Raw genomic sequence first — 22,766 nt, forward strand, 5'->3', positions numbered from 1 at the left:
CCGGCGGCGGTCAGTCCACGCAGAGATGCGCCCGCGACGCGCAACGCGGTCCGCTCTCGATATACCGGTTAAAAGACGATAAATGAAAACATTTGTTTTGATTTCAAAATTAACCAAGGAGGATTTACTTTTATGGCAGGATTTTTTTTGAGTAAGATTTTGAGTGGTTTGCTTTTAATATCATACTAGTTAAATGTCCATGTTAAAAGGAAACGTTAGTTTTTTTATCCTAAAATGACTAAAGAGAATTAATTTTTAAGGCAGGACTTATGTTATTTTATGATATCAGGAATGTAGTTGTTAAATTGAAATGTTGGATTTTAACTATAAAATATCATAGGATCTATAATACCAGAACATTTTATTGTTAATTGACAGCCGGTCTGGCCTAGTGGGTAGTGACCCTGCCTATGAAGCCGATGGTTCAAATCCTGGTAAGGGCATTTATTCGTGTGATGAGCATGGATATTTGTTCCTGAGTCATGGGTGTTTTCTATGTATTTAAGTATTTATAAATATTTATATATTATATATATCGTTGTCTAAGTACCTTCAACACAAGCCTTATTGAGCTTACTGTGGGACTTAGCCAATTTGTGTAATAATGTCCTATAATATTTATTTATTTATTTATTTAATTCTGACTGGCCTGATCTACTCTCAGCTATCTCGAGTAATACCGGTTAAACTTGTACTTAAATGTTAAAAGAGTTTGTTTTTTAATAAAAAATATATCGCAGAACATAATAACTGGCTGGACTTTTTGCTAAAGGCACATGCATTGTTTTAGAATTCATTTGTTTTCAAATGCATGGTTTACTTAATATAATAATTACGTGTTTTATTTAACCACCGTTAGTTTTTAGCGTTCTAGCGTTTATTATTTTAAGTGACATTTCCATGCCACTTAACATAAAATAACATTTAAAAAAAAACAAATAAATAACATAGTTGTATTTTATTAATGTTGCGAGTAGTTAAAGCTAATCTTTAAAGCTAACATTACTAACATCCTGTCTGTGTACGATAAGAATCCTGCCCGAATTTTAAGTCATCTTTTATTAATTTTATCAAGAACTTTTTTCTGCTTTATCTAGCACAGACGTGGTTTAACCGCCACACAAATATGAAAGGTTAATATCAAAAAAATATTATTTCAACAAGCTCTAACATTCTTTGGTATCCAACAACAAAATCAGTGATTATAATTATGTAGTATAAAAAAAAGATCTTCGTCAAAGAGGACTGAAGTGTAACCATGTTGTAAAGATTCTTCCATTGGACTATTCTCAACAAAAATTTCAACAATCAGGCCAAAAGTGTATTAGTGTTGTGGTCTCAAATTCTCTCTCATCAAACAACTCAGCCAGAACTGCAATAAAGATTTAAGTGGAACAAACTAGTGTCCAACAGCACTCTAATCAACAGAATTGAAGTGTAATCTTGTGTTGAAACTGTCAACTGTTCTTCGAACTATTTAAGAATTTAGGGTTGAGAAAAAAAAACTTATCCAACCTCTGTGTGCTAATGTGCTAGCATCCCAAGGAACTTCTTGCCGAATTGTGTGGTAAATGTGTGGAACTGTCTACCAAAAACTATTGATAGTGTACCGTCAGTGAACACTTTGAAAAATAGACGAGACACATATTTTAGAACTTTAAAAAGTGCAAATCAGCTCCAATAGCTACTAGTGTATAAATAAATAGTAATAATTATCAACAAGAACTTCAACATGAAGTGTAACATTACGACGTGTCTCCTGGTGCTGATGCTGGGATTGGTGAAGGGAGACATCCTGAACAACATCGGGTCTCTCCTGCCGCCATTCTTGACGGAGAACTTTGAGGAGCTGGTGAAAACTGCTGATGCTACGTGTATGTTGATGAATTCATAATTAATTGCTTATTAAGTGGATATTGAAGTGTTGGTGGAGGAACCATCGTGAGGAAAACTACATCCTTCTGCGATTAAATAGAAATGTAAATTCGTCAATTTGTACAACGCGCGAATCGTACTTTTAGTCCTTAATATATTGGACGGCCAAGGTGTTCACAAATAACTTAGCAAATTCTCTGTCTTCAAGGCATTCATGTACCTAAATGTTTACGTAGTGTTGAGTACCCTGGCCCCTCCGATATATAAGATGGCGACTGTACAATGACAAACTGACAGCAGTTGTAAAAATAATCGATTTAGGTATATTTATGATAAAGTTTTTTTAATGAGACGTAGAACCATGGAAATCAAAGTTGATTTTATGAAAGTTAAATGATTTATAGCATGACACGTATCTAAGTTTACTTTTAAGGCGGGATTCAACGTTAGTCCTTATTGCGTAAATAATTATGTTTGGATCCCTGTGCTGGAAAAAAGGGCAGAAAAAGCTCTAGAGTCTAGACAGGTCTAAGACTTGTATGTTACTAAACCAATCGTTGATAAAGTACATGTCTGTTATTTTCAGACTTTTAATTTTTCAATTTAACATAACAAGTGGCACCACCAAAGGTATGGTAATAGTATATTACAATATAAGTGCGAAAAATAGGAAATTCGAAACGAGTGGCGATAAATTAAAACACGACCGAAGGGAGTGTTTTAAATCGACACAAGTTGCGAATTACCTATTCGCACATGTATCGTACAACGTTTTACAGTACATAAATAAATATAAAATAAAAATAAAAAGCCTTTTATTTCCCGCTAAATTAGTACAATTATTTGTTTCTTACTTTATGATGTTTAGTAAATCATTTTTTGTTTTTTTGCTTACATACTAGTTTTGGAATTGTTAGTTATTTTCTAAGTAATTTGTAGATATGTAACAGGAACCCCTCTCAGGTGAAGGCCTCTTCCAAAGTTTGCCATTTTGATCGGTCTAGTGCAGTTTGATGCCAGTTTGGTCCAGCTATTTTTATGATGTCCTCGTCCCAACGTGAGTGTGGTCTTCCACTGCGTCGCTTGCCTTGAGGCCCTTTCCATAATGTGACGATTTTAGTCCATCTGCGGTCTTTAAGTCGTGCCACATGTCCGGCCCATCGCCATTTCAACTTTTGAGCTTGGTTGAGAGCATCTATAGTTTTAATCGCTGTTAGCCTTGTGTGTCGTATCTTTTGAATTTTTTTCAAGTTTAACATGCTACGTTCCATACCTCTTTGACATGTAGTTATTAGATTCTGTTTTTGGTGAATTTCCACGTTTGACTTGCATATATTAAACATGGAATTATACATGTGTTCATAACTTTCCTTTTCAGCTTTATTTTTTTTTCAATTCAATTCAAATATACTTTATTCATGTAGGCCTAGCAACAAGCACTTATGAATAGTAAGACAGTATTACATATAATTATCTTAATCTAATTATCAGAGCAATTTATTGATGTTGTAAATATTATTCCATATATAATACTAATGAATATAATTCATAGATCAAATTTAATACTAAAACTTTCACAAAATATAGTCATACAAAAAAAATGTATAAAAATACTAGTATTTTACTTTTAAACACTTCCTTACGACTCCAGTACTTGCGAATTACCTATTCGCACATGTATCGTACAACGTTTTACAGTACATATGACCCTTTAAATGTTCGACACAGTAACGTAATATGCTACTTTTCGCACTAGTGCGATAAAGTAGCACCATATGTACTGTAAAGTAAGTTACATCAGTTTTTGTTAAAAGTTAACCCTTCGATGTTCCACTGTACAAAATAATGAATGGAAATTATGAACATTACTAATGTATTGTTTCGTGACTATCAACATCTAAAAATGACCTCATCTCTTCATTATCAACTTTATTTACAGTTACGAATATAAAAGTCGGCTATAATTGACATTTGTCACGTAACTTTAATATCTGACACCGCAAATGCTAATCGTTATCGCGCCCTGTTATAATAATATGAATATCCTCACGCACAATGATAGATTCTACATTTTCTAGTAAGAACAAATCGGTTTTGTGTAATTAGGCCTGCAACTTAATGAAACCAATATTTATATGAAGTTCCATATAATTTTTGATAAAAGAATAATATATGTACAGTAATATCCATTAAAGAAAAACAAAATTATAACAACCAGTTTTAAGATTTAAGCATGCTTTCATTAGAGCCACGTTTAGTTAAATTCTTTAAGTGTTTACATATGTTTAACTTTTGGGGCTAAGTGCCACTTTTGGGGACTCGCCCATGAAGGGTTCTGTGCCATTTACGACGTATTAAAAAAAACTACTTATACTAGATCTCGTTCAAACCAATTCCATGCAAATCATATATTTTTAGAAGTTACAGGGGGGGAGACACATTTTACCACTTTGGAAGTGATTATCGCACAAACTAATGATGAAAAAAAAATTTCAAGTGTCAGTTCTATGTAATTTTGGGAACCCCCAAAATGTATTGTTTTTTTTTTCGTTTGAAAATCTTAAAGCGGTTCACAGAATCTACTTTTCTTATAGTTTCGGAAAAAAGTGGCTGTGACATACGGGCGGACAGACAGACATGACGAATCCATAAGGGTTCCGTTTTTTGCCATTTCGCTACGGAACCCTAAAAATACCAAAACGTATTTGCTACTGGGGATCCACTTATTATTTATGTTAATGACGCATTGAAAATAAATAATCGTTACGAGTATGAACATTTATTGCTAGTCAGAACTAGAAATATTGCCAATCCTAAGTACCAAGAGTTAGAAAGCTTTAGAAAAAGTTTTTTTAATATTATAATTTTGTTTTTTTTATGCAGATGATTACTATTATAAGGTATATTACCAAACCTTGACTCCAGAGATAACCATACTTGTCATATCACATATGAGTGACAAGTTGACAAGGTAAAACAAATTACGGTAAGTCAAATTACGCTTTAGTTCCGCTGACGCTGCCGAGCGTAACGCAATGTCAGCAATTAGGTTGTGACATAACATTGACTGATATAATGACAGCGTAACAGTCAATGACCAGAGGGCCTACCGCGAACCACGTTCGACGTGTTGCCTCTCTGTCACACTTGTAAATTCGTACGCAAGTATGACAAGGAGGCAACACGTCGAACGTGGTTCGGCCTGAGGACCATAACACAGTCTATAGATGGTAGAATGTTACGTGAACAGAAAAATACTCAAGAAATGTTGATTCGTTGAAAATGTTTGTCAGATTTGTTTAAATCACGTGCTAGCCCTTTTAATCAAAGAACCAATCTAACTGCTTTTGATGACCGGTCTGTATTTGACGACCGGTCTGACCTGGTAGTGACCTAGTGACTGCCTATGAAGCCGATGGTCCTGGGCTCAAATCCCGGTAAGGGCATTAATTTGTGTGATGAGCACGGATATTTGTTCCTGAGTCTTGGGTGTTTCTAGGAATTTATATATCATATAAATCGTTGTCTGTGTAGTAAAACACAAGACTTCTTGATCTTACTGTGGATCTTAGTCAATTTGTGTAATAATTTCCTATACCTAATATATATTTATTTATTTATCATATATATGAGCATACATATTTGTTCCTGGGTGTTTTCTATGTATTTAAGTATTTATATATTATATATATCGTTTAAGTACCCACAAGTCCCACAACACAAGCCTTATTGAGCTTACTGTGGGGGTAAGTCAATTTGTGTGATAATTTCCTATAATATTTATTTATTTATTAACTGTAGGTACCGAATGAGCTTATAGCTTCGTCCACACAGGGCATTCAAGGATTGCACGGAAATTAAAGCCAGGTAATTAGAAGATTCCCATAAGAAGTAAAAACTCCCGTAACTGTCATCAATTGCGGAAGTTCTTACTTTTTATCTTAATTACATTGAAAATATACTTTTGTTTAAAATTTTGCTTGTCCTTCGGAGACGTTTTATGATAAATCATACTACTATGGTGTGCCGGGTAAAAGGGATACCTATGCAATTGAATTTAAATGAAAATTAGACATGTTTTTGTGATTATTTTCTATCAATCTTTTAGCCTTTTATGTTTTGTTTCGAGTCTATCCTTAGAAAGAAAATAACCTAATTTCCGTGTCAATTTTTTGTGGCATTTGCTCGTGATTAAAACGTGTAAAAATTTAATATAATAATTACAATTATGCGTTAGCCGAATCAACATTCTTTTCGTTGTGTTGTTTCTGACCACTCTGTCATGCGTGTATTAGTGGTGTCTAGCAAATAAATAAAACAAAGTCGAGTAGTATTGAATGCATGTATAAACAATAATTATACATTTTACATACATGTAAAATAATAATACCTAATAATTCAGGCTATATACGCCCCGCTGCTGGGCACAGGCCTCCTCTCATGCGCGAGAGGGCTCGGGCTATAGTCCCCACGCTGGCCCACTGCGGATTGGGGACTTCACATACACCCGCACATGGAATACTGTTCTCATCTATGGGCAGGGGCACCCCAGTACCAGCTTCTCCCTCTGGACCGCATCCAACGAAGAGCGACTCGAATTGTCGACTGCCAGTGTATTTCAGATCGGCTTGACTCCTTGGCGCTGCGTAGAGATGTGGCCTCGCTCTGCATTTTCTATCGCATGTACAACGGGGAGTGCTCCGAGGAACTGTTTGGATTAATCCTGTTAAGGATATTAATCAAACACCAAGTTCGGGCTGAGACTGACTCGTACTTTATTTGCTTACCCACATGCATGATATCACAAATATCAGATCTACCCACAACCTCCTTTTTATACAATGAAATTACTATATATTCCTTTTCTAAAGAAACAAAAAAAAATGATATAACTTAGCAATTAAGTACCTTCCTACATATCTATGTAAGACGCCTATTCTTACACATGCATTTTCAACATCTATTCTTTACAAGAATAAAGAAAGATATGAACTTAAAAAATAAATACATAATTTTAAACATGGAATTATCACTATTTTTATTAACAATAATAGAATTTATATTCATTGTATTTTAAACAGTAATGATATTTATTCAAATCTATAGAAATTTATAGAATGACTGCACCTGAAAATGGTTTATGTATAAATCATAATTTTATTTTAATTGGACATTTTAACTGTAAGAAGGTACATGTATGTAAATAGTAGGCTACATTTTCATTGTTGTACGTACATACAACATAATTTATGAATTAACATGCATTATTATTATTATTTTTTATGAATGATAAAACGTATAATAATTATTATTGTTACCTACAAATTACAATTTACCACGGATTTATTATGATAAGATAACACGTTTTTCATTAATGGGTAACATTTTAAACATGATTAAAAAAAAAACATAAGCCAAAGGCATTGTTCATTACATAGTGACATTTTTATACAGATGTTTTATTTATTTATAATAATTATTACATTTGAAAGTATTTATTTTTACCATGACTTGGTGAGTCATCACTCTGCACGTTTAGTAGCCCCATCGATCAGGTGGTATGACCGTCCTGCCGGAACGAGTAATATAAAGATTATTGTTTGCATTATTATCATTAGACACTGGGACCGGCCGAGAATCGATTGCAGTGCAGTCGTCCGACCGCTGCATAAGTGATGCATTCGAGAGTGACGTCATTGCGGCGTTATCAGTTGGAATGTCGTCATAAGGCAGGTGGCACACAGGGCTTTCAGATTCAGAATCCGAACGATTATCGGAATCACATATTAAGTGACGCCGGTTTCTTATTAAAATCCCTCCTCCTATTATTTGTACTGCATATGATCGTATTCCACGAATCGATTGCACAGTACCGTTGACCCATCTTTTATTTACCCTAACTTTTACCTTCTGACCTGGTACAAGAGGAGTTAAATCGCGAGCACCTTTATCATAATAGTCCTTTTGTTTACTCTGGCGTAGTTGAAGCTCGGATCTAACATGCTTTGGAACTTTAGGTCTAAGAAGTTTCGGTGGGCAAGGAACTATACTTCGCATTTTGCGGCTGTTAAGTAATTCGGAAGGAGAAGCGAGTGAACTACTTATAGGGGTATTCAAGTATTCCAGCAAAGCTAACCTAAACTCTGTACCCTCGACCTGCGTTTTCTTGAAAATCTTCTTAACCGTTTGAATAGTTCGCTCCACTTGCCCATTTGACTGGGCGTAATGGGGCGAAGAAGTTACATGCTGAAATTTCCATGATTGAGCAAATAACTTAAAGTTTTGGGAACTGAATTCAGGGCCATTATCAGACATAACTATATCTGGAATCCCTTGGCGACTGAAAATCATCTTCATATGTTGAATTACGTTATCAGATGTCAAAGACTTTAATTCTACAACTTCTACATATTTGCTGTAGTAGTCAACCACTATTAAATATTTTTTATCATTCCAGTGAAAAAGGTCGGTACCGATTTTTGACCATGCTCTGCTAGGAACCTCATGCGAAATGAGTGTTTCCTTTCTATTTTCATTTTTAAATAATAAACAGGGTTGACAATTGTTGATTAAGTCTTCTAACTGTGAATTTATATTTGGCCAAAACATTATTTCACGAATTCTCAATTTACATTTTTCAAGACCAAGGTGACCAATGTGCACCCGCCTTAACATTTCACTACGCATAGCGGAGGGAATAATTATTCTATCACCCTTCCATAGCATACCGTAAGCCTCAGTTAATTCATCCCGGTATCCCCAGTAGGCCCTAACCTCATCACATACCTCTTGTTTGTTATTCGGCCACCCATTTTTTATATACTTTGCCAACAATTGTAATTCCGTATCCTCTCGTGTTAACCTCTGAATTTGCAAAAAATGTGTGTCTACAAGCGGGTTACTAACTGCCACAGCACAAACTTGCGCTCGGGCATCTAGGTGATCACGCGGTTCTGTTATCGGCGCACTGGCCGGTTCTACAGCGCGCGACAGCGTATCGGCTATGAACAAATATTTACCGGGCTTGTAAATTAATTTAAAGTTGTACGGTTGTAGACGCAAAAGCATTCTCTGTAGACGTGCCGGAGCCGATGCGATTGGTTTGCTAATAATACTGACAAGTGGTTTGTGGTCAGTTTCTATAGTAATATCGCTTCGACCGTATATGTACGTATAAAATTTTTCGCATGCGTACACGCAAGCCAAGAGCTCTTTTTCAATTTGAGCATATGATTGCTCAGCTTTAGTCATAGCACGTGACGCGTAACAAACAGGCAAATTATTTTGCATAAGGCAACATCCTAGACCGTTTTTACAGGCATCTACTGACATCACTACGGGGGTGTCCAAACTGTAATATTGTAAGATAGGAACACTTGTCAAGCATTCTTTAAGACTATTGAATGATTTTTCGTGCTCATCATTCCAGTGCCATTCCACTTCTTTCTTAAGAAGCTGTCTCAAAGCATGATTCCTATCTGATAAATTGGGTATAAAATTACCAACATAATTAACCATACCTAGAAAACGTTCTAAGTCCTTTACGTTTAACGGACGGGGCATATTTCTTATCGCGGACGTGTGCGCATCGTCAGGGTAAATGCCGTGAGGGGTGATCTTATGACCTAAATATTTAATTTCCGATAATCCAATTTTACATTTATTTAAATTCAGTTTTAAATTTATTTCTCTGCATCTGTCCAATACCATTTTCAACCTACGGTCATGTTCCTCCTTAGTGCTCCCGTAAATTAGTAAATCGTCGACAAATAAACATACACCTGGAATATCATCGAAGTGCTCATACATTTTTTTATGAAACACTTCCGATGCAGATGAAATTCCGAAAGGAAGACGCAAGAATTTATATCTACCGAAACTGGTATTAAATGTACAAAGATCTGTACTATCAGCATGTAATTTTAGTTGCCAGAAACCCTGTTTGGCATCTAAAGTACTGAAATACTTGGATCCACCTAGGTTAGCTGTAATTTCGTCCAAAGTAGGCAGTTTAAAATGCTCGCGCTTGATTGCTAGATTTAAATCACGTGGATCCAAACAAATCCTAATGTCCCCGTTGGCCTTTCTAGCGACTGTCATGCTGCTGACCCAATCTGTTGGGCCCTCAACCTTTGCAATAATTCCGTCTTTAACCATTTCGTCCAATTTACACTTTACTGAATCTTTCAAGGCCACCGGAAGCTTCCTAGGTGCATGCACCACTGGTCTAGCGCTTTCGTTAAGCTCAATTTTATAATGCCCTGGCATACAACCTACCCCTTCAAAAACGTCACTGTACTCTGTAAAAATACTATGTTTAAAATTACTTTCCACATCACTTTTTACCTCCAATACTAACTTTACTAAATTTAATTCGCGACATGAATCACGACCTAAAACAGGTGGCGAATCTACATCGGCTATTATAAAATCTACAATATAGCCACGATTTCTGTGCTGCACCTTTAAATTACACTGGCCTACAACTTTAATGCCCGTACCAGAATAACCCGTTAATCTGACTAAAGAAATGGCTAACTCTCGCTCATGTAAGCCTAAATCTCGCAAACAGGAACGCGGGATGATGTTAACGTCGGCCCCAGTGTCCAGTTTAAACTTAAACTTACGATCATTAATCGTCAAATCGACAGACCAATCATTTTGAGAATCAGAAAGATAATATACTACTCGTACCTGATCGGTTGAGTCATCCGCTCGAATCTCGTAAATTGTGCACATCCGGGAAAAGTGATCAAATCGGTTGCAGTTCAAACACCTCTTTCCTGCAGCAGGACATCTAGAGCTCCCATGTTCATAACCACACATTGAACACCATGCACTACGCTCACTACCACGACCGTGTTTATGCGTCAGCTGATTTCGTTGCATGGGTGGATCCCAGCGCTGCTCTGGCGCAGGCACGGCTGGCTGGTGAGCGGGCGGCGCACGAGGACGGGATAGCTGCTGCCTACGACCGCGGGGCCACCCGCGCGTTGCACCTCGATGCGCGGGCGCTCCTCGCCGAGATACCCACATTACCCGATTTACATCACTAATATCACTATTCTCTTCACAAGCCGTTTCCCGCACTACTCCTTGATGCCCAAAATAATCTCGTTGTACCGCATAGGCATGATGCTCCACAGATTCTTTTTTTATGGCTCCGGCCTGTACCTTCGAAATTTGCGCAACATTACAAATATCTAATGATTTCTTCAGAGTTAAATCTGGTTCCCGTAGTAGTCTTTCCCGAATCGCGTGGTCCTTTATTCCACAAATAAGTCTGTCCCGAATTAAAGTCTCCATTAGGTCTTTAAATTCACACGAACTCGCCAGTTTTTTTAACTCGAACGAATATTGTTCGATAGACTCGCCTTCCTTTTGATCGCGAGTAAAAAATCTGTGCCGCTCAATAGTTAGATTCTTTTGAGGTAGGAAAAATGAGTCAAACTTATCCAATAACTCCGAGTATGTCGTTATCGATGCTTTATCAAATTGCTCATGCACTTCCCGGCACTGCTCGCCGATGATATGTAAAAGGATGCTTAATTGCACTTTCTTGTCTTTCTTCGACAGCTCACATGCTTCATAATAAATGAGAAATGAGTTCTTCCATTTTTCCCACTCTTTTGATAAATTTCCCGTCGTAACATTTTCTAAACTATTAACGAACAAAAATGGCGGCGGCGGTGGCAAAATCGAGTCCATGATTATAGTTAACACAATTACTTTCACAAATTGTCACCAAATCGTATCTCCTACAGCACGTATACAGACAGTTAACTACGTGAACCGTAAAACACAATTACTTTAAACAATTTTCAATGTAGATTCTTTTATTTCGGCTGCGCCATGTTAAGGATATTAATCAAACACCAAGTTCGGGCTGAGACTGACTCGTACTTTATTTGCTTACCCACATGCATGATATCACAAATATCAGATCTACCCACAAATCCCTGCCGCTTCTTTTCGCCATCGCCCTACGCGACAACATTTCCATCCTCACCACTTAGATGGTTGGCAGTCCTCAACTGTGCGTTTTCCAGGAACTTTCTGCGAAAGAGCGTACTCCCATCTCAAAGGCCGGCAACGCACTTACAACCCCTCTGGTGTTGCAGGTGTCCATGGGCGGCGGTAATCGCTTACCTGATGGTAATCCGTCTGCTCGTTTGCCTCCTCTACCATAAAAAAAAAACACATTTGAATTTCTTCGCAGATGTCCTTCACCGAAAAGCTGATGGTAAATATCAAATGACATTTCGTACATAAGTTCCGAAAAACTCATTGGTACGAGCCAGGATTTTTTTTAAAGATAAAAATAGGCAGGCGTTTGACCACGATCTCACCTGATGGTAAGTGATGATGCGGTCTACGGTGGAGCACGCTTACCTATGAGAAAAGAAACACAGACTCGGGCACGGCATTCCACTCCTTGGCAGTTCACATAAGGAATGTTGAAGCAAAACGCTTCGTGCGCATTTGTGGAACACCTACCATGAAGCGATGCCGGAGTGCCGATTGTCTAGTAGTCCGATGGTAAAATGGGGACGGAGGAATAAGGTTGTGTAGTTCCTCGGCACACTCTCCGAAATGTATCCTGTAAAAGATCGTTAGGCTAGCGACCTTGCGACGATGCTCCCGACTTTGGAGTCGAGATTTGAACCCGCGACCACCGGATTGAAAGTCGGACGTCATATCCACTCGGCCGCCACCACACATGGAAACAAATTTGTAAATGTTTGCATGTCTTTATAGCTGAAGATTATATTTTTCTTAAGAAAAAAAAACTAAAATCAAAAATCTACACTCCGTCACATTTTTTGGCGACAAAAACAAAACAACGAAAAGAAATTTGACCCAGCCCCCTTTTGAAAAGATGAGAAGTGAAATTCTAACGAATTATTTCTATATCTCACTTAATCTGTTTATCAAAGCTCGCACTCTTGACCACTTCGAAAGCAATAAACGGTTGACATTGGAAAGGTATGTCGGCGCCACATGGCCCACATGGGCCAGAGGCGGTTCACATTGAACTTGAACTATCGCTTGAGGAATGTTTTCGTTATAATACGGAGTTGTCAATGATACAGACTGTTAACTATGATCGGACAAGAGAACTATGATGATTTTTACAAGCGAGGTGCTCTTGACTACTTTGACAGCAATAAACGGTTGACATTGGAAAGGTATGTCGGCCCCACATGGCCCACATGGGCCGGAGGCGGTTCACATTGAACTTGAACTATCGCTTGAGGAATGTTTTCATTATAATACGGAGTTGTCAATGATACAGACTGTTAACTATGATCGGACAAGAGAACTATGATGATGTTTACAAGCGAGGTGCTCTTGACCACTTCGAAAGCAATAAACGGTTGACATTAGAAAGGTATGTCGGCCCCACATGGCCCACATGGGCCGGAGGCGGTTCACATTGAACTTGAACTATCGCTTGAGGAATGTTTTCGTTATAATACGGAGTTGTCAATGATACAGACTGTTAATTATGATCGGACAAGAGAACTATGATGATGTTTACAAGTGAGGTGCTCTTGACTACTTTGACAGCAATAAACGGTTGACATTGGAAAGGTATGTCGGCCCCACATGGCCCACATGGGCCAGAGGCGGTTCACATTGAACTTGAACTATCGCTTGAGGAATGTTTTCGTTATAATACGGAGTAGTCAATGATACAGACTGTTAACTATGATCGGACAAGAGAACTATGATGATGTTTACAAGCGAGGTGCTCTTGACTACTTTGACAGCAATAAACGGTTGACATTGGAAAGGTATGTCGGCCCCACATGGCCCACATGGGCCAGAGGCGGTTCACATTGAACTTGAACTATCGCTTGAGGAATGTTTTCGTTATAATACGGAGTAGTCAATGATACAGACTGTTAATTATGATCGGACAAGAGAACTATGATGATGTTTACAAGCGAGGTGCTCTTGACTACTTTGACAGCAATAAACGGTTGACATTGGAAAGGTATGTCGGCCCCACATGGCCCACATGGGCCAGAGGCGGTTCACATTGAACTTGAACTATCGCTTGAGGAATGTTTTCGTTATAATACGGAGTAGTCAATGATACAGACTGTTAATTATGATCGGACAAGAGAACTATGATGATGTTTACAAGCGAGGTGCTCTTGACTACTTTGACAGCAATAAACGGTTGACATTGGAAAGGTATGTCGGCCCCACATGGCCCACATGGGCCAGAGGCGGTTCACATTGAACTTGAACTATCGCTTGAGGAATGTTTTCGTTATAATACGGAGTTGTCAATGATACAGACTGTTAATTATGATCGGACAAGAGAACTATGATGATGTTTACAAGTGAGGTGCTCTTGACTACTTTGACAGCAATAAACGGTTGACATTGGAAAGGTATGTCGGCCCCACATGGCCCACATGGGCCAGAGGCGGTTCACATTGAACTTGAACTATCGCTTGAGGAATGTTTTCGTTATAATACGGAGTAGTCAATGATACAGACTGTTAATTATGATCGGACAAGAGAACTATGATGATGTTTACAAGCGAGGTGCTCTTGACTACTTTGACAGCAATAAACGGTTGACATTGGAAAGGTATGTCGGCCCCACATGGCCCACATGGGCCAGAGGCGGTTCACATTGAACTTGAACTATCGCTTGAGGAATGTTTTCGTTATAATACGGAGTTGTCAATGATACAGACTGTTAATTATGATCGGACAATAGAACTATGATGATGTTTACAAGCGAGGTGCTCTTGACTACTTTGACAGTAATAAACGGTTGACATTGGAAAGGTATAATGGCACCGCATGGCCCACATGCGTTAACTAAGAGAACTGTGATGATGTTGAATCATTGTGGTTCTTTTGAGAAATTTGCACAAAGCCTGGCAATTTTATTTAAACCTTTAACAACCTCTTAAAACATTTTCACATAGTCCGATGGATATATAATAACATGAAAAGCTATAGGGCCTTTTATTTATTTTTTATACATGTAATTATTGTAATGCCGAAATCGAGGAGTTAGTGGCCGAACCCAATATCATCGGCGAAACGAAATGTCACAGACTTCGCTGGTTCGGCCATTTACTGAGGATGGGTGAGGATCGAGGTGTTAAGAGAGCTTATTTGGGACAACCGACTGGTCGCCGTCCAGTGGGTCGGCCCAGATACCGCTGGAGCGACAGTGTACAGGCGGATCTGTGCCAACTCAAAGCCGACAACTGGCAGGAAGTGGCACAGGATCGGGACAGGTGGCATTCTCTCGTTTTGGAGGCCAAGACCCTCTTTGGATCACTGCGCCACGATAGTTAGTTAATTATTGTTTGTATGCAATATTAGAAGGATTTGATGCCATAAGGTGTTTTCTAGCAGCTGCTTTTCCCGACATTCGATATGGGATCAGACATTGTGAAAATGATCTTAGTCCTGAGTGGACTACCACGTTAACGATACATGCGACAAGTCGACAACCATTCGTTTGAGAGTAGAGGAAATCGCCCGGGAACGAGGAATCCTCGGGAGCACTAAGATAGGTCGCTGTGTGTGTTCAGTCGCCATTCTAGTTGTTTATAAAAGTGGATAATTATGTTAGGGAACCGACCTGTATTTAATTAAATATAATTATAAGTTTAACAAAGTTTTAATGCAATATCAGTCTGTCGCCAAAATTGTGTGTATGGTTTAGAAGTTCCTGACGAGTGTTTGAGCAATGAAAGGGGCGACACCTACTGTATAACTTTCTCAGGTAGCCTCCTCATTCAATGTAAATTTTCTGTTTTTTCTTTTCAAAGTGGGATTCTTCCGTGATTGACAACAGTGATGGATTTGCCCTAAGGCCCAGTAGGCCCGGACCTGGGGCAACCAGATATTAGGAGTGTCAGTCTATATTATGATGGGTGCTAAAAAGGGAAGGCTAATACTTACTACAGGACCCAGGGCGACCAAGACTGCAAATCCGTCACTGATTGACAATCTTCATTATTTACTAGTCTCTATTTCGATAACGTGTACACGACATACAAAGTTGCCGTGGTTCAAGCAACTGCGACCTTCGATTCACGTATTATGATAATTAAATATAAAATAAACTTTATACATGTTAAATTTGAGTTTTGGCTAAGAAGGCCGATTCTATTTTAGAATTTGATAAGGTTTATATCATATTTTGATATGAGATATCCCTTTCTGAAAGACGTCTTTTAAAATAATTTTACTTGTACAGCAGAATGCTGGTTCGCTGTGCAATTACGGTTTAGGTCAGGTTAGTATTTTTTGCTGATCAATTAATTAATATAATACGACCTTGACCGTGAGCATCGATCAGCTTTAGCGGCTCACGCTGACGAAATGCAATCGGGGTGTGTTCGCTCCGTAGCGAATGACACGCTAATGTCTCTCTGTCGCACCAATATGAAAGAGTGATAGAGAGAGATTATAGTATCGTTTGCTACAGAGCGAGCGATTGGAACCTTGGCTGGCACCCTAGAGTCGTGGTGCTCGTGAAATGTCTGTAACACAAAAGTCCGCAACACAAAACCATATCGAATTGTAAAAGTAAAATCAGCCTCAGAGTCAGACGATCATTTTTTGATTAGTCTTGTGATCGTGACCCGACTATTTACATATTCATTAATAAAATAATACATACAATACCCATACGTATACGAATATACTTAACAAATCCACGTTTGCGCAAGTGCGATGTACCTACACTACATATATTTTCTCCGTACAACAAAATAGCAAAAACTGTAATGGCCCGGGACATTAATATAATAGGACACTCATATGAATGTTTACATAATAATAAAAGTAATTGCATCTGTAATAAATTAGAAATAGTAGAGGAATTTAAGTATCTGGGATTATTAATAGATAAACATTTCAATTTCAAACTTCACATAAATCAACTATGCAACAGGCTTAGGTCTATTTTGGGTCAATTTTATCACCTAAATCGAATTGTCAATAAACGCACCTTGCGCATTGTTTACCATGCACTTGCTGACGCATTGTTAAGCTAACGGACTAACCTTTAAAACTTATTTGGATAAAATAAAGCTACTTCAGATTATAATACTAGGAAAAAACACAGATATAATTATGATACGCTACATATATTTAAATGTATTACATAGTTACTACAATGATGAGTGTACAATACCAAGAATAAGTAAGCGTGACACTAGGTCTGCTAGGATCATAAGATTGACACAACCGTCAGCAAAAAACTATTATGGTCGAAGAACAAAAGAATATTTGATCCCCAAAATTTATAATGAGTACCCTCTTCTACTTGAAACACCTAAATTAAACATAGGTAGTTTGAAATCAAAATTTAAACAGATTTTACTACACAAATATGAAAACTTAACCTAGTTACCTAATACTTTCTTACTTATTTTCGGTTGTCAACAAAGTGTTTGTGCCGCTAAAATATTATAATAATTCGTCCTTAATGAACAGCTATCATATCTATCTTGTGTTGTGAAATGGCACGTCAAATCTCACTAGATTATAGGTATGTTACAATGCTCATACTTCTACTTACCGTATTACTCAATGTTTAGTGTACCTATTTAGTTTAAGATTATTTTAGAGCGCACCGCCAACAAACTGTTTCACAGTTTAGCGAAAAATTAGATTAAGGTACTTAAAATATTGTATTTTTTTTTTGGTAAATATAAAAAAAAACTATTCATTCAGTTGTGCATTAGAGTTATATTTTCCTTTCTAAATGATAAATAGAATAGAAATACCAATAGAAAATATTTATTTAGTGTAAGAACAACCACGATATTAATCAGTAGCACTGTCAGCTGTAGACCAGTTCAATTCCGCCATTTTGGAAAAAAAACTGAATCGGCAAAAAGCATATACTTAATTATCGAACCGGCCCACAAAATTTCACGCCATTCGGTCGAAAAATGCGACCTAGAGAGGACAATCACCGAACAGACATCTAGGGGAGAAAGAAAGCCTTCATTCTCTATAGATCCAGTCCATAGATCCAAAATGGATCTAGTGAGAAATGTTTTTCTTGTTAGATCCAAATATTTAAAAGCATTTTTACCCAAGCTGAAACGGAGAATCTTTGCTCGCGCTTCGCGCTCGCTTGGTTAAATACTTGATTTTATACTTGTATAAGAATGCTTGTAGGTGTCGGGTACATATAAAAATAGCAAATATCACGAATTGTGCGGTCAATAGTGAGTGCATGTCTGTATGTTCTGCAGTTGCCCTCGAATAGGTCACGTTGAGGATTGTCCAAGGTTCTAGTGTTTAGTAATTGTTTAAATAATTCCTGTTAATAGTGCTTGCTTCATTATTATACCTACTATAAAACATAGGCAACCGAATAAACAAACAAACATTTATTCAGCAAATAGGCCTCAGGGGCACATTTATTGTCAAATTTTTACAATCAATAAAAAGAACTAAATACAATTATAAATATAGAATCAATAAAATATTAGGTACTTTATTAGAGATACAGTCTCTAAACGTTGAATTACACAAAAAAATATGATAAAAAAATACAAACAACAAATACTAAAATGTGTTGTTTGTATTTTTGTTGTTGGCCTTTTGTGTGTCCCACTGCTGGGAAAAGGCGTCCCCTCTCGCTTTACATTAATTTTTCATATACTTATTCACATGTATTCATCCTAATTTAAGCAACTAATAACTATTTATCATAGTATTGAAGGTTCTTCTAATTTATTTGACTAAGTGGTTCTCGTAATAAATAAAAAGCGGCCAAGTGCGAGTTGGACTCGCGCATGAAGGGTTCCGTACCATTTAAGACGTATTAAAAAAAATCTACTTACTAGATCTTGTTCAACATTTTACCACTTTGGACACACATTTTACCACTTTGGACACACATTTTACCACTTTGGAAGTGTCTCTCGCGCAAACTATTCAGTTTAGAAAAAAATGATATTAAGAACCACAATATCATTTTTGAAGACCTATCTATAGATAAGTACCCCACATTTGATGAAAAAAGATTTTTTGAGTTTCCTCCAAAACTTATTGTTTTTTTTTCTATTTTTGTGTAAAAATCTTAATGCGGTTCATAGAATACATCTACTTACCAAGTTTGAACAGTATAGCTCTTATAGTTTCGGAAAAAAGTGGCTGAGACATAATTGGACAGACAGACGGACATGACGAATCTATAAGGGTTGCGTTTTTTGCCATTTGGCTACGGAACCCTAAAAATTACATTCTTACACAAATCGACTAAGTCCTCTAAGCTAAGTCCCACGGTAAGCCAAGAAGGTTTGTGTTGTGGATACTCAGACAACGATATAATTAATATACAAATACTTAAATAAAAACATCCATGACTCAGGAACAAATATCTGTGCTAATCACACAAATAAATGCCCTTACCGGGATTCCAACCCAGGACCATCGGCTTCATAAGCCCTTTTTAGGCGATTTCATTACCCACTAGGCCAGACCAGTCGTCAAAATAATGAATGGTCGTCGTAATAATGAATAACTATCGCTATTATATTTAAAGCGGACACACATAAATATAACGCAGATCTTCCGGGTCTTAACATATTGAACTTATCCACCGGAATTGTAATTTATTTATTGTTTATGTTTTTTATTGTTTTACTTTTAAACTCAGAGGGAAGTCTCAGATATACTCGTAGCTGGTTCATGGTCGTTCAATCGCGATTGTGTCTGATTTCGCATATTTAAAATCAGGCGCTTAACCGCGAAAATCGAAGTTCAGCAATTGCGGGCATTTTTCTCTGTCACTCTAATTACGTCTTAGTGAGAATAAAAGAGAAAGATCCCCGCAATTTGCGAATTTCGGTTTTCGCGGTAGGCCCCTGATTTTAGATCTTGTTACAATACAGGTCGGTATGTATTGTCAGTAAGGTATTATTTAGTAAATTCGTAATCTTGTTCGCTAGAATTTAAGCTCCGTTAGCGTCAAAACATAACCTGTTCTACATATTTTGACCTCTACTAAAAGATGTGCCTTGGATAAAATAAAACGAAGTTTCGCTTATATAAACTACATATAATTCTGTTTTAGCTGTAAGAGCATGCGACTTTTTCAATCTAGAGGTCACGGGTAAAACCCCGGCTCGTAACAATGAGTTTTTCGGAACTTATGTACCTATGCTGTATCATTTGATATTTATCTTCGCAGTGAAGGAAATCGCACTAATCCTCAAAAAACCTACCTAAGGAAGTTCAGACGGCAATTGTTTTCGTAAAAACTGGTATCTACGCTAATTTTAGGGAAAACGTGCCAAGCGGATTCGGATCGGATTTCTCTGGTTTCTCCTTTATTTAAAGTGTTAATTCTGTTTTTCCTGTAATCGTGTCGCATCACAATTCTGTCTCAAATGTCTCTTCATAAAAATAGTTGGTCTAGTGTATTAACTACCAGATTATCATCGTGCTAATGTGTATGATTACTGCATCATTAGACTTTAATGTCGTGCAGACAAAGCCGAGGCCGCCAACCTTCACCCTGTCTCTTACGTCATGTCACGTTGCTCATCTTCATTACGAACGATGATGTCTTCTTTTGGTATTTAATATTGAATATTAAGTAGGTGTGGCGCCGACGTCAGGTTTTTTGTGATTTTTTTATAAGAATATGTCGGAAAATTTAACATTCAAGAGTAAAAATGCTAGCGAAATGACTTACTTATACTTGTAGATATTTGCTATAACGTTGCAAATTTTTGACCTTTAAAATGCACTTTGCCCCCCTCGCCAAAAATGTTTTCATTGCAAAGCTATGTTGTAGCCAACAAAAGAAAAAAAAATGCTGAATATATTAAAACGGGTCAGTCATTTATTTTTAAAGTCGAATATTGCTCGACATTGACATTAAGTCTGCGTCGGATCGCCAACGCGTGCTTCCGTTGAAACTACTCGTTAGAAGCGAAACATGTTGAGCAATTTTCTTAGACTTAAAATAAGTGAGGCAACCGTTTTAATATATTTTAATATGTCTATGTCTCACGTAAGCTTTGTTATTAATTTTTAATGTCTCAATTATTTCGTCTTTGCCAATTTGAAACTTTTAAAAGTTTTAACATGATCTATTTCCTTATTCCAGGTAAAGTCCTCCCCGTGGACGTGCTGTTCCACCGCCCGTTCACCTTCGAGGCTCCTCTCATCGACTTCGTGGAGTTCACCAATGACTCCAACAGAACTTACCGCGTCTCCGAAGCCCCCAGGATCTTCATGAGAGAACGACCCACCTCCCTAGTTTTATATGTTCCTGGTTGGTGGAATACACCTACTGATGAATCTAGCTATACTTTAGTTAATGCTTTGTTAAAGAAGATACCTATGGTACTGGTGTTGGATACTAGATTATCGTTTTGTAGAGGTTATGTAGATTCAGCGTCAAGAGTACAACCTTTAGCGCGTCTTTTATATTCTTTTTTAAGGAGTATTAATAAGAAGGGATATAAGCTAGAGAATGTACATTTGATAGGCTTTAGTTTAGGCGCTCATGTAGCAGGTATAACAGGAAAGCTAGTACAACAAGGAATGAATAAAAACTTAAGCAGAATAACAGCTTTAGACCCAGCTAAACCGTGTATAGCTCAAGGCTTTAGATTATCTAAAAGCGATGCTAAATTTGTGCAAGTTTTTCATACAAGTGCTGGCGTTTTAGGTCTTGAGGATCCTGTAGGAGATCTAGATGTTTATGTCAATGGGGTTGATGTAAAGCAGCCTGAATGTCAGAATAGGAAGATAAGTTTAGAATGTGATCATGCGCAAGCTTGGAAGCTTTTTGCAGCGTCAGTAGTTGACGAGAAATCATTTAAAGGGCAGAGGTGCGCTGATTGGGAAGATTTGATGAAAGGAGAGTGTAAAGGTAGCGAGAAACTGATAGGTTATGGGTGCAGTAGTAGGACTAAGGGGATGTTTTTGTTAAAAACTGAAGAGCATGTAGCTCAGAAGAGGGAGGATGTGGAGAAAGAAATGAAGGTGTTCAACCCTGTGGAAATATTGACGTCTTGGTTGGGGCGATGATGGGTGTAAAGTTTTACTTGGTTTTTAGTATAGTTTAGTATTGTCTGTGATATTTAATTTAATAAAGAAATATGTTAACTTACCTCGCTGTGTTGTTTTTATTACCTACTACTAATACTTATGTATCCCAGAAGAAGATGTCTCAAGCTAATATCGAAATATTTTATTTTGAATTGTTCTTTCTAGTTTAAATACTGTCCCATCAGATATTGGAAAACTTATTAAAAAAAGATGTTGACTGTAATTTAAATAAATTATGTCAAATAAATCAAAACTTACACCTAGATTTTTTTTGCAAAAACATGGGATTGGAAAAACTGTATAAGCAAGTGAAAGATAAATAAAATTATTATAATGAATTGTAACTTAACGAAACATTACAAGATAAATCAAATGTATATCGATATTATAATCTTCCTCACTATACAGTACTAAAACTATTATATAGGTATAAGTACCCAAAAGTCATAAAAATGCCCAATATACATCTTAAAGAAAACGTGTCGTATATTCGCGGTGGCTACCATTTTTAACAATAATTATAAATATTTTCTATAGAGTTGAGGTACTTACGTATCGTTATGTCAATATTTCATTTTGATATTCCCTCGTTTCCTTCGGTTTCTTATTGAAATAACTAACTAACTGCTATGGCTCAGTGATCCAAAAAGAATCTTGGCCTCCGAAACGAGAGAACGCCACCTGTCCCTATCACAAAATAGCACTATTGTAATAAAGCACTGGAAAATTATTAGAAAGCTTAGTAGTTATTTTATGTAAAATTTATGTTTAATAAACCGAACAGAACTGTAAGAAACAGAAGTATGAATAAA

At 37.2% G+C, this 22,766-nt stretch overlaps 1 protein-coding gene across 2 annotated transcripts; it reads left to right on the plus strand.

Annotated features, from left to right (window-relative positions):
- On the plus strand, positions 1 to 22,015 carry LOC133528241 (lipase member H-B-like). Of its 2 annotated transcripts, XM_061865531.1 has the most exons (3): positions 1 to 151; positions 1,098 to 1,874; positions 21,005 to 22,015. In XM_061865531.1, exons 2-3 carry the CDS (start codon positions 1,733 to 1,735, stop codon positions 21,931 to 21,933), a joined length of 1,071 nt encoding a protein of 356 aa, XP_061721515.1. In that variant the 5' UTR covers positions 1 to 151; positions 1,098 to 1,732; the 3' UTR covers positions 21,934 to 22,015. The 2 variants fall into 2 exon arrangements, with proteins under 2 accessions (XP_061721515.1, XP_061721516.1); XM_061865532.1 differs by lacking the exon at positions 1 to 151 and having other exon boundaries at positions 1,076 to 1,874.
- Positions 22,016 to 22,766: the final 751 nt, after the last annotated feature.

This window comes from Cydia pomonella, chromosome 19 (assembly GCF_033807575.1).
Source record: "Cydia pomonella isolate Wapato2018A chromosome 19, ilCydPomo1, whole genome shotgun sequence".
NCBI lineage: Eukaryota > Metazoa > Arthropoda > Insecta > Lepidoptera > Tortricidae > Cydia > Cydia pomonella.

Bases quoted from the DNA above. Each gene is read 5' to 3' on its own strand.
- LOC133528241 (XM_061865531.1), top strand. From the start codon at position 1,733: ATGAAGTGTAACATTACGACGTGTCTCCTGGTGCTGATGCTGGGATTG. The intron at 1,875-21,004 runs GTATGTTGATGA...TCCTTATTCCAG, and splicing joins GAAAACTGCTGATGCTACGT to GTAAAGTCCTCCCCGTGGAC.